The 13401-nt window shown below is 43.9% G+C and overlaps 2 protein-coding genes across 4 annotated transcripts in view; one reads left to right on the top strand and one right to left on the bottom strand.

Moving 5' to 3' along the window:
* Window positions 1-11468, bottom strand: part of rars2 (arginyl-tRNA synthetase 2, mitochondrial) — a 76250-nt gene extending 64782 nt beyond the window's left edge. Inside the window, exons 1-2 of the mRNA XM_078542434.1 lie at window positions 11269-11468; window positions 5046-5119 (exon numbers count right to left, since the gene is read on the bottom strand). Of these exons, the coding sequence (XP_078398560.1) occupies window positions 5046-5119; window positions 11269-11304 (110 nt within the window). The 5' untranslated portion in view covers window positions 11305-11468. The remainder of the gene's footprint in view (window positions 1-5045; window positions 5120-11268) is intronic.
* Window positions 11469-11584: 116 nt separating this feature from the next.
* The window catches only part of orc3 (origin recognition complex, subunit 3), an 85695-nt gene continuing 83878 nt past the window's right edge, over window positions 11585-13401 (top strand). For all 3 annotated transcript variants that reach the window (XM_078542431.1, XM_078542430.1, XM_078542429.1), the window contains exon 1: window positions 11585-11674. In XM_078542431.1, the coding sequence (XP_078398557.1) occupies window positions 11651-11674 (24 nt within the window). In that variant the 5' untranslated portion in view covers window positions 11585-11650. The remainder of the gene's footprint in view (window positions 11675-13401) is intronic.

Genomic DNA, 13401 nt, shown 5'->3' with positions numbered 1-13401 from the left:
TACTTTTACTTTCTCATATCCCTTCTTTGCTCGAATATCTCTGGTCATCCATGGTTCTCTGGGCTTGTTACTCCTTCCCATCACCCTAGAGGGAACATATTGAGCCTGTACCCTCCCCATTTCATTTTTGAATGCCCCCCACTGCTCCTCTGTAGATTTCCCCACAAGTAGCGTTCTCAGTCTACCTTGGCCAGATCCTGCCTTATTTTACTAAAATCCGCTCTCCCCCAATTCAAAACATTTTTTTGCGACTTGTCTATTTCTTTGTCCATAACAAACTTAAACTGTACCATGTTGTGGTCGCTATCACTAAAATGCTCCCCCACCACCACCTCAGCCACCTGTCCGGCTTCATTCCCCTGAATTAGGTCCAGCACTGTGTCATCCCTTGTTGGACCCTCTACATATTGACCTAAAAAGTTCTCCTGTACACATTTCAAGAAATCCACTCCATCCAAGCCCTTAACACGCACCTGAATTTTCCCGTCGGCGATTTGGGGGCGGGGCCCGCTCGCCGACAGGAAAATGACGCGGGATGACGTCGGGAGGAATCCCTGACGTCATCCCGGTCCCTTTAAATGTTTAGGAAGGCTGGCGGGCAGCGAAATCAGCTGTCCGCCTGCCGACCTGTCAATGGCCAATTGAGGCAATTGACAGAGTAATTAAGATAATTAAAGACCTGCCCGTCCAACCTTAAGGTTGGTGGGCAGGCCAGGAGCCCCAGCGGGTTTCTGATAATACATGAAACCTTATCCACTGGCGGGATGAGGTTTAATGTCCATTTTTAAAAACTTTAATACATTTTATGTGATATTTATTAACATGTCCCATCTCGTGTGACATTGTCACAAGGGGACATGTTAATAATTTTAAATTTTTCTATTTTTAAAGTTTTCTGGACTTTCATTGCACTGGACTGTCAGTAATCTCCGAGACAGTACTTTGTCTCAGGGAGCAGTGAGCTCTTTGACAGCTAGGGATTCCCTCCCTCCCCACGGCACAGGAAGCTCATAGCGCTTCCTGTCGGGGATACCGCTGGGCGGGCCTTAATTGGCCCGCCCACTCAAAATGGCGGCGGGTCTCGTTTCGGTGGCGGGGGTCGGCTGTCCGCCCGCCACAGAGCCAGTGGGGCCCGCATGCCCACCAAGGGAAAAGTTCTGCCCACTATGTCCATCCCAATTAATGTTGGGAAAGTTGAAATCACCTAATATAATTACCCTATTGTTAGTGTTTTTACACACCTCTGCAAATTGTGCACATATTTGCTCCCCAATTTCTCGCTGACTATCTGGGGGTCTATAATAAACACCTAACAATGTGGCTGCCCCTTTTTTATTCCTAAGCTCTACCCACAAAGTTTCATTTGATGCCCCCTCCAAGATATCATCTCTCCTTACTGCAATAACTGACTCCTTAATTAATAATGCAACATCTCCTCCTCTTTTACCCCCTCCCCTGTCTCGCCTGAAGATTCTATATCCCAGAATGTTGAGCTGCCAATCCTGCCCCTCCCTCAACCACATCTCTGTGATGGCTACTATATCACAATTCCACGTGTCAATCCTCACTCTTAACTCATCCGTTTTACCTGTAATACTCCTGGCATTAAAGTAGAGGCCATCCAGCCTTGCCTTACTCCCCTGAAACTGAATGCAGCTGTACTCCCTTTGACTTGATTGTTTTACTGTATTATGATGTGTCCTTATTCCGCTAACATTTTGTGTCCCTTCCCCTTGCTGAATTAGTTTAAACTCCTCCCAACAGCGCTAGCAAACCCGCCCGCAAGGATGTTAGTCCCGCTCTGGTTCAGATGTAGACCATCCCGCTTGTACAGGTCCCACCTTCCCCCAATACGGTCTCAGTGATCCAGGAATCTAAAACCCTCCCTCCTGCACCAACTCTTGAGCCAAGTATTCATCAGAAGTGCGGATGTTTGCATGGGCTTGTCTGCAGGCCCCTTGCACTGGGTATGAGAAAGAGAGAGTCTGCGGAGTACTGAGGTTAACTCTGTGTTAGTCTCTACTTTTAAAAACCTGCTGAAAACCTTTTTTTAAAAAAATATGTTTTTGCTCATCTCTCCTAATTGAAACACTACTGCTCACTGCCTACTTCTGTGGAAAACAGCTAAGGACCATTTCTAATGTTAAAAACGTTATTTATGTGCAGTTTCCTGTCTTCTGCAATACATTCCTTCCTCCTTGGGCCAGTCACTGGAATGCAGTGGTGTGATGCTGTCTAGCTACGGGACAGGATATATCTGAAGCTCAGGCTATCAATTCTGCCTCAGGGTGGGAAAAGCATCATAGTGATTGGAACAGGGGGATGGGAAAAATTTATGGATTGAGAGAGTTTTATAGTCAGTGCCAAAGCAAATGTAATGTTGGCGTTTATTGCAAGAGGAATGGAATACAAATGTGTTGCTACAGCTGTATAGGGCCTTGATGAGAGCACATCTGGAGTACTGTGTACAGTTTTGGTCTCCTTACTGGAGAAAGGATATAACTACATTAGAAGCAGCTCAGAGAAGATTCACTCAACTGATTTCTGGGATGAAGAGTCATACGGACTCGAAACGTTAACTCTGTCTTTCTCTCCACAGATGCTGTAAGACCTGCTGAGTTTTTCCAGCAATTTTTGTTTTTGTTTCAGGAAGTCAAGGATTATTGGGGCCGATATGTAGGTGGAGTTAAGACCACAATCGGATCAGCCATGATCTTATCAAATGGGGGAACAGGCTCAAAGGGCCAAATGGCCTACTTCTGCTCCTAGTTCTTGTGTTCAAAGCCGCTTGCTGCTGACCTTGAAAAATACTGCCCACAAAGATCCAGAGATCGCTGTAGCACAAAAATTTCCCCCTTTCCAATCTGGCTCCAAATCGGGGGGGGAGGGGGGGGTCTCCAGGCATTTAGCAACATTGATGTCATCAAGCAGGGCAAGTGGGCAATCACATTGGCGTATTCTCACGAGAACAGCAAATCAGGAAGTATATACCACCCTTCATTTTTTAAGTTTTACAGATTGTGAAATAAATGATTGTGACATTCACATGGGTTTAAAAAGATAAAGTGTCGTACACAATCTTTAATGTTTTTAGTTGCATAATTCTTTATTATAATGGATAAATCTGGCTTTCAACAAATATGAAGGTACTTTTTCAGCACCAGAGAGGCTGTTTAGCAGTAATCATGAACTTAGGATGTCATCTAAAAACTCAGTTACACCTCATAGCAAGGTGTAGCATTTTCAAGGGGTTTTTACAGCAAGACTGAGTGTAAGAATTTAAGTTCTTATCAGTTCAATGATTTCTAATAGATTGCTCAGGGATCTCAACAGTGCAGCCTCTGGAGGAGCATAGAATCATTGACAGCAACTTGTGAATTTCCAAATGCGCACATGCAGACTTCAGAAGTTGCTGTCAGTTTCAGAGGAGTTAGGACAGCACTGACAGTTTCACGGTTATTCCTACACCAAATTCCAGGCCACTAAATTTACACATATTTATTCTGGTACGTCTCCTGCCTTCCCTGTACTATCATCACCCAAACCCCCAGGGATCTTACTGAAGCTCTTTATCTAAATATTGTTAACACAGCTGAGGGGCAATAACTTGCATTTATACAGTGTCATTAACATAATCAAATTTTGCAAGCTTCAGACAAAATTTGACACTGAGCCACATAAAGAGATGCTAGTGCTTAAAGCTTGGTCAAAGAGTTAGTCTTTAAAGGAATGTCTGAGAAGAGAGGGAGAGATGTGGTTTAAGGAGGGAAATACCACAGCTTGACGTCTTGGCAGTTGAAGGCACAGCCACTAATGGTGGAGCAATTAAAAATTAGAGGGTTGTAGGGCTGCAGGAGTTTAATTGCCTGCATCATCCACAAGTACAAGATCAGCTTCCATGAACTAGTACAATACCTCTTCCTTTGAGCTCATTCCATCTCTGTGTGCTCATACTGTACAACCTGCCATCAAATTTTAGACAAGTGGTAACCTCTTTCAGGTCAGCATTGGGAAGACCAAAACCAATACTTTCAGCGCTCACCAAACTCTGCTTCCCTGAACTGAAGTCACACCTAAAACATCCTCTAGTGCCAAGACCGCTTACTTTTACCTCTGCAACATTACCTGTTTCTACTCCTATGACAGAGATAAAGATTGGGATTGAGCAGGAAATTTGTATCTATATGTAATGAGATCCAATGCATTATAAAATAGAAAATACAGAAAGATAATCTATTTTCCCTAATTTGCAAGTGACTTACATTACGTTCATGAGAACGACACACACACACTCAGAAGTGCTTCTCTGTATATTCACATGTCTAACATAGCTGCATTATATTTACAACCTGTGACCTTGAACCCATTATTTCCCCAAGGTCTCAATGCTCTCTTACATTTTCCCTCCAAATCACTACTCCTGGATTTACTTCCAGTCTTGGTAATAATGGCTTGTACCTAGGTCCTTTCCCCAGGCTCAGGATTCAAGAGTGGTCAAGGAACTCCCAAAAATTTACATTTACACAATTAGTGAAAATTGACAAAGATGCTTCGGAAGGATATATCATGAGCGTGATAATGATTGGCATAACTTCCTCCTCAGTAAAAGAGCAATCGCAGCATCATTCATTTTCCCTTTACTGTAGCTTTTTCCTTTCTTATTTTTTAAATATGTCCCATTTGTCCAAAATATCAATTTTACAGCCAGCAAGTTCATACACCATTCATTTATTGCCTAATCTTGATCGTGCTTAGGAGTAAAGCAGAGAGAAAGTAACTATATGTACGATGACCAACAAAGCAAGGAGCATAGAGTAGGCCATGACTGATGACAGCGGAATGGCTGAGGCAGGGAGGGGCTGAAGGGAGGATGCATTCCTGATAATCATGTGATTGCTACTGCATTAACAGCCATGCCATTTAGCCCACAACAGACACCGGGGCCACATGCCAATCAACCTGCTACAAAGACATTTTAAAAACAAGTTGCATCAATACAATCTAAATCAGCGGTGCTTATGAAATATATAAAACTGTTAAATTACTGTTTCTTGGAGACAGGAACAGCTGACACCATGGGAATAAGCTTCTCTGTAGATGTCCCCAGAATTCTGGAAAGCTGAGAAAAACCATTAAATTAAAATAATATTAAGAAAGAAAGTGCCTTTCTGAAAAAAAATTCAGATAACAAACAGGAAGCACCAGATCACTTAAATTTCAAGTTAAAAAGTTTAATTTCAATATATAAGCAGAATGGGCTTCTAGGACGATGAGGCAGTAATCTAATCGCAAGGTATCAAAATGGCAAACTTTAGGAGTGAAACTTGTACAATCATTTTAACTTCAAGGTTACACTGCTGCCTCATAACCGTTCCAAGGATCCTTTACTTGTATGACATTTAAATTTACCTTTGAATTAGTTTTTATGCTGACAGTGCCTATTAGTGCACTTCATACAACAGTTAAATAAGGACGCTCATATTAGGGTTGCTGATTGTGACTTTGCACTAAACATGCAGCTAATCACAAGGAAATCCCATGGTTAGTGATTTGCTTAAGTAAGTTGCATACAATATTTATGATCCGTTGTATTTTATACTATATAATTTTCTATCAAAAATTGAAAACGTTTATTCTTATAGTTACACAGAATTAAGAATTAAGAAATTCAAATGAAATAGTACGTTAAATTCTCAGAGCATCTGATATGTGGGGACAGGGAGAAAAAGAACTGTCCTTAATTATAAAACATTTGAATACACTTTGCTATACCCATTCATCTCTTCTCAGGGTCAAATGGTTTGAACTAAGTCACAAACAGTGGGCAGAATTTCAGGGCCCCGTTGCGGTGACTTTGTGGGGACTGGAAAATCCCGCCAGTGTAAAATCCCACCAGCATAAGTGACAATTCCAACCCCTTCAACTTAAGACTTGCAAAAATTATACAGTATACACAGTTCCTGAAGTTCCTACAGAATGCATCAAGAAACATGGCCGCAAAGCATCTATTCACTGTTAAAAATTGATGGAAATCGAGGGTGGCAAATAGAGTTCAATCTGGAGAAGTGTGAGGTAATGCACTTGGAGAAGGATAACAAGGCAAGGGAATACACAATAAATGGTAGGATCGCAGGAACCTTGGAGTGCATGTCCACAGATTCCAGAAGGTGGCTGGGCAGCTAGATAAGGTGATCAAGACTGCATACGGGATACTTGCCTTTATTAGTCAAGGCAGTGGCGTATTGGTATTGTCGCTGGATAAGTAATCCAGGAACCAAGGGTAATGCTGTGGGGACCTGGGTTCAAATTCCACTATGGCAGATGGTGAAATTTGAATTCAATAAAAATCTGGAATTAAAAGTCCAATGATGACCACAAAACCGTTGTCGATTGTTATAAAAACCCTTCTGGTTCACTAATGCCCTTTAGGGAAGGAAATCTGCCATCCTTACCTAGCCTACATGTGACTCCAGCCCATGTGGTTAACTCTTAAGTGGCCTAGCAAACCACTCAGTTCTATCAAACTGCTAAAAGGTCTAAAAGGAATGAAACTGAACAGACCACCTGACATCGAGCTAGGCACTGGAAATGACAACAGCAAATTCAGCCCTGTCGACCCTGGAAAGTCCTCTTTACTAACGTCTAGGGGGCTAGTGCCAAAATTGGGAGAGCTGTCTCACAGGCCAGTCATGCAACAGCCTGACATAGTCAGCCTCACGGAATAATACTTTACAAATAATGTCCCAGACACAACCTTTACCATCCCTGGGTATGACTGGTCAGACAGACCCAGTAGAGGTGGCAGCATGGTGGTATACAGTCGGGAGGGAGTTGCCCTGGGAGTCCTCAACATCGACTCGGGATCCCATAAAGTCTCATGGCATCAGGTCAAACATGATTACCACGTACTGTCCTCCCTCAGCTGATGAATCAGTGCTCCTCCATGTTGAGCATCACTTGGAGCAAGAATTGAGGGGGGCTATTGGCACAGAACGTACACCAGGAGGCGGGGGTGGTGGCTTCGATGTCCATCATCAAGAGCGGCTCAGTAGCACCACTACTGACCGTGCTGGCTTAGTCCTAAAGGACATAGCTGCTTGACTGGGTCTGTGAAGGTGGTGAGGCAACCAACAGGAGGGAAAAACATCTTTGACCTCATCTCACCAATCTGCCTGCCGCAGATGCGTCCATCCCTTACAGTATCGGTAGGAGTGGCCACTGCACAATCCTTGTGGAGACGAAGTCCTGTCTTCACATTGAGGACATCCTCCATCATGTTGTGTGGCACTATCACTGTGCTAAGTGGGAGAGATTTCAAACAGGTCTAGCAACTCAAGGCGGGGCAACCATGAGGCGCTGTGGGCCATCAGCAGCAGGAGCAGTGTACTCAACCACAATCTCATGGCCCAGCATAACCACCCCCCCCAACCTCCAAGCCAGGGGATCAACCCTGGTTCAAAGAAGAGTGCAGGATGGCATGCCAGGAGCAACACCAGAACTACCTAAAAATGAGCTGTCAACCTGGTAAAGCTACAACACAGGGACTACTTGCGTGCCAAACAGCAAGCAAAAGACAGAAATAAGTGATTCCGCAACCAATGGATCACATCTAAGCTCTGCAGTCCCGCAACATCCAGTCGTGAATGGAGAACGACAATTAAACAACTCACTGGAGGAGGAGGCTCCACAAATATTCCCATCCTCAATGATGGAGGAGCCCAGCACATCAGTGCAAAATATAAGGCTGAAACATTTGTAACAATCTTCAGCCAGAAGTGCCGAGAGGATGGTCCGTCTTGGCCTCCTCCAGAGGTCCCCAGCATCACAAATGCCAGTCTTCAGCCAATTTGATTCACTCTACGTGATATCAAGGAACAGCTGAAGGCACTGGATACTGCAAAGGCTATGGGTCCTGACAATATTCCAGCAACAGTACTGGAGGCCTGTGCTCCAGAATTTGCCACACCCCTAGCCAAGCTGTTCCAGTACAGCTAAAAGACTGGCATCTATGTAGAAAATTGTCCAGGTATGTCCTGTACACAAGAAGCAGGACAAATCCAACCCAGCCAATTACCGCTACATCAGTCTACTCTCCAGCATCAGTAAAGTGATGCAAGGGGTCATCAAGAGTGCTATCAAGCAGCACTTGCATAGCAATAACCTGCTCATTGATGCCCAGTTTGGGTTCTGCCCAGGTCACTCAGCTCCTGACCTCATTGCAGCCTTGGTTCAAACATGGACAAAAGAACTGAACTCCAGAGGTGAGGTGAGAGTGACTGCCCTTGACATCAAGGCAGCAATTGATGAAGTGTGGCATCAGGAAGCCCTAGCAAAACTGGAGTCAATGGGAATCAGGGGGAAGACTCTCCGCTGGTTGGAGTCATACTTAGCACAAAGAAAGATGATTGTGGTTGTTGGAGGTCACTCATCTTAGTTCCAGGGCATCACTGCAGGAGTTCCTCAGGGTAATGTCCTTGGCCCAACCATCTTCAGCTGCTTCATCAATGGCCTTCCTTCCATCATAAGGTCAGAAGTGGGGATGTTCACTAATGATTGCACAATATTCAGCACCATATGCAACTCCTCAAATACTGAAGCAGTCCCTGTCCAAATGCAGCAAGACCTGGACAATATCCAAGCTTGGGCTGACAAGTGGCAAGTAACATTCGCGCCACACAAGTGTCAGGCAACGGCCATCTCCAAGAAGTGAGAATCCAACCATTGCCCCTTGATATTCAATTGCATTAGCATCACTGAATCCCCCACTAACAACATACTGGGGGTTACCATTGACTAGAAACTGAACTGGACCACCTATATAAATACTGTGGCTACAAGAGCAGGTCAGAGGCTGGGAATCATGCGACGAGTAACTGCCCCCTGATTCCCCAAAGCCTGTCCACCATCTACAAGGCACATGTCAGGAGTGTGATGGAATACTCCCTACTTTCCTGGACAAGTGCAGCTCCAACAACACTCAAGAAGCTTGACACCATCCAGGACAAAGCAGTCCACTTGACTGGCACCCCATCCACAAACATTCACTCTCCCGACCACCGACACAGTGGTAGCAGTATGTATCATCTACAAGTTGCATTGTAGGAACTCACCTAGCCTCCTTAGACAGCACCTTCCAGACCCACGACCACTACCATCTAGAAGGACAAGGGCAGCAGACAGATGGGAACACCATCACCTGGAAGTTCCCCTCCAAGTCACTCACTACCCTGGCTTGGAAATATATCACCTTTCCTTCACTGTCGCTGGGTTAAAATCCTGGAGCTCCCTCCCTAACAGTACTGTGGGTGCACCTACACTACAGGGACTGCTCACCACCACCTTCTTAAGGGCAATAAATTCCGGCCTAGTCAGCGATGCCCACATCACATGAATGAATTTAAAAAGCAGCTGGGAGGGATGTTGGGACTGTATAAAAAAACTGGTTAGGCCACAGCTGGAGTAACGTGTGCAGTTCTGGTCACCACATTAAACAATAGGAAACATGTAGAGAGGAGATTTACCAGGATGTTGCCTGAACTAGAAAATTTTAATTGTGAGGAAAGATTGGATAGGCTATGGTTACTTTCTCTGGATGAGGAGGCTGATGGGTAACCATATTGAAGTGCATTAAATTATGAGGGGTCTAGAATGGGTAGGAAAGACCTATTTCCCTTCGTTGAGTGGTCCATTACCAGGAGGTATAGATTTAAGGCAAGAGGTTGGTTTATAGAGGATTCGCGAAAACAATTTTTCACCCTAGAGTGTGGAGGGAATCAGTGTAGAAGCAGAAACACTCGCAGCATTTAAGAAGTACTTGGACATGCAATTGAAATACCATAATCCAAAAGGCAAACATTGATATTCCTCCCCACTCACCCCACCAAGTCAAAAATCACTAAAAAAACATTTAGTTGGTCAAAAAATAAAATACAGACCAAGAGCTGGAAAGTGGAATTAGGCTAGATGGCTTCTTGGCAGCCAAAGTGGACACAATGGGCTGAATGGCCTCAATCCATGCTGTAAATTTCTATGATTCTATTACACTGCCTACTCCTGTCTTATGAAGGTTACTTGAAATGCTGTAAAATGTAAACAATATATATGAACAGAATTTCCTTGAAAAAAGTATTGATGTAGCACTTCACATCCTCAGAATGTCCCAAGGAGTTCCACAAGTAATGTGTTATGTTTGAATTGAAAATGCTGTTGTCATGTAGGCAAACCAGGTGGCCAGTTTGCAGACAGCAAACAGCAAATGAGTTGAATGACTAATGAAACAGTGCTGGAAACACTCAGGTCAGACAGCATCAATGAAAAGAGAACAATAGAATCAATGTTTCAAGTCAATGACTTTGTCAGAACTGCAGTTTAAGGATCAATGACCTTAAATGTTAACCCTACCCTCTTCTCTTCACAGGTGCTGCTGAATGTTTCGAGCGTTTTCTGTTGTCATTTTAGACTTCCAGTATCTGCCATATTTTATTTTTTTGACCAACTAGATTTTTTTTTGGCAATTTTGGCCAACTGGGAGGGGGGGCATTGGAGGGCGGGTGGATATCAATGATTGCCAGCTCACAAGGACAACTCATTGCTCTTCTTGAACAGGCAGTCATGGCTGTTGTCTAAATCTCACTAATGATTTAGTGATACAATCATTTGCTACCAAATATTCTTCCTTATTTCACTGTTGATAGTAATGGCAATGAGCTGATCTGGCATAGTTTAATCGAATTAAACATTATAAACTTCTGATTAGTAGCACATTATTTCCAAGCTGGAAAAATTAATTTTCCATTGAAGGGAAAGGATAATAGCTTAAAAAAAATCTTTAGCTAGTGTCAATTTATATAATATGCAAAGCTCAATGCTTCTCCAGTTATCAAATAGCTTAAAAAACAGAAAATGCTGGAAAAACTCAGGTCTAACAGCATGTGTGGAGAGAAAAAAAGGTTAAAGTTTATGACTCTTCTTCATAAGAACTCGAAACGTTAACTCTTTTCTCTCTGTACACAGATGCTGTTAGACCTGCTGAGTTTTTCCAGCATTTTCTGTCGTTTCAGATTTCCAGCATCCACAATATTTTGTTTTTTTTCAAATTGTTTCCAAAATGTTTTTTCATAAGCCGGTATTGGAAAACTGATAGAACTGGTGTATTTATACCATGGTATTCAACAAACTCACAACAGACAACAACTGAAGGTCACGCAATATGGAACCCCTGAATTAGATGATCAGCGTATCTTAAAAGCGCTGCTTGCTGCTACGTACCTGAGCTGCTATAGACCTTCGGAAAAGGCAAGCCATACCATCATTTGCCTGAGAACTAAAATTCAGGAATCCACATTCAATTCCCTGCCTTCTACAGCGCTTATGCCATTCAGCTACTCAGATCTGCAAACTCACAACTTCTACCTTGCGGCTGCCCCGTAAAGCAGCAACTCACACGCGCCGTGCTGTAGACCCCGCCTTCTGACCTCCGAACTCTGAACTGTGACCAGGACCACAATCAGCCAATGGCAATGGCCCTCCCAGTCTGTGCGCTGGTCGCGGGGAGGTAGAGGCGCTCTGATTGGCTCTCAGCGGAGTGCTAGAACGAGTGGGAATCGCGCGGTGGGGAGGGGGAGCGTTTCGGAAAGCGAATGTGGAGTCAATGGCGACTAGTTCTGTATCCAAGGTAAAGGCTCCTTCCACTGAGATCCACATGAGGGGAATTAGAGGAGGGTGCAACTCGCCGGGGGTGGGGGCTCCTGCTTTAGGCTTTTGCCAACACTAAGTACTATTGTCTGAAGTAAAATACACCAGCAACTGAACCATAAGCTGAGTTTGCTGTTGTTCGGAGTTGAGTATATTAGTAATTTGTGCAGTGAAACTAGGGATCTGTCAATCCAACTACTTCAGGGACTTTCCTCCCCACTCCACCCCAGACCCCAGTTTGACCAGGGTTTCTTGAGCTATACTGAGCTGATTTCTGGCCTGATCTTGCATCTCCAGTGTGATCCACATCTGGATCAAGACTATGATGATATCTGGAGCCAGGTAGTTCTGGCAGAACCTGAACTAGGTGATGTTGAGAAGTTATTGGTGATCTGGTGTTGCTTGATGGCATTATTGATTACTCTGCTACTTCGCTGATGTTTGCAAGGAGGCTAATTCAACGCTATTTGAAAAAGTTAGATTTATCCTGTTTTCCTGAGGATAGAACATACCTGGGCAATCTTGAACACTGTCGTGGATAAAGTTTCGTAGCTCTGTTGGAACATCTTGGCTAGGGCAGCAGCTTATGTGCACTCTCACTATCATTTCGCTAAGCACACTTCTACACAAAAGTTGCTACTTCACTATACAAGTCCAACATCTAAGCTAAAACTATCTGCCCAACGCAGTTGCTCACTTTTAGTAACAACTTTCCATCCCTATGTACAGCCTGGAACCATGTTGTTAATGTTGGTGTAACTACTGTCTCCATTTTCCAGAAGCACTGACACCTGTAGATCTGCTAATATGTTTAATCTGCTCTGATTAATTAGTATTTCATTCTCTCCATTATCTTATCTTCAATGTGTCTTTCTCCATGGACACAAGACTAACTTAAGTTTAAAAATTAGTAAGCAATTTTTTCTAAAAAAAAAATTACTTTTTGATTTCCTTTGGTGAAGGTAGCATGCAGCTAAGTCATACAAACTGTGAGGTATTGGGTTATATTACTGATCGCTGCTGAGTTTGTTAATTCAGATGGATTGGCTGTAGGGTTATTACAATTATCTATAACATCCTGGGGATTACCACTGACCAGAAACTAAACCTGACCAACCATATAAATACTGTGGCTACAAGAGCAGGTCAGAGGCTAAGAATCCTGCGATGAGTAACTCACCTCCTGACTCCCCAAAGCCTGTCCACCATCTACAAGACACAAATCAGGAGTGTGGTGGAATACTGTCCACTTGCCTGGACGAATACAGCTCAAACAACACTCTAGAAGCTTGACACCATCCAGGACAAAGCAGCCCGCTTGATTGGCACCACATCCACAAACATTCACTCTCTCCACCATTGACGAATAGTGGCAACAGCGTGTACCATCTACAAGATGCGCTGCAACAACTCACCAAGGCTCCTTCAACGGCACCTTCCAAACCCATGACTTCTACCAGCAAGAAGGACAAGGGCAGCAGATACATGGGAACACCACCACCTGCAAGTTCCCCTCCAAGCCACACACCACCCTGACTTGAAGCTACATCGCTGTTCCTTCAATGTCACTGGGTCAAAATCCTGGAACTCCCTCCCTAACAGCACTGTGGGTGTACTTACACCACATGGACTGCAGCGGCTCAAGAAGGCAGCTTACCACCACCTTCTCAAGGACAATTAAGGGATGGACAATAAATGCTGGCCTAA

This window comes from Cetorhinus maximus, chromosome 5 (genome assembly GCF_964194155.1).
Source record: "Cetorhinus maximus chromosome 5, sCetMax3.hap1.1, whole genome shotgun sequence".
Classification (NCBI taxonomy): Eukaryota; Metazoa; Chordata; class Chondrichthyes; order Lamniformes; family Cetorhinidae; genus Cetorhinus; species Cetorhinus maximus.
This window is presented reverse-complemented; position numbering and strand designations above follow the sequence as displayed.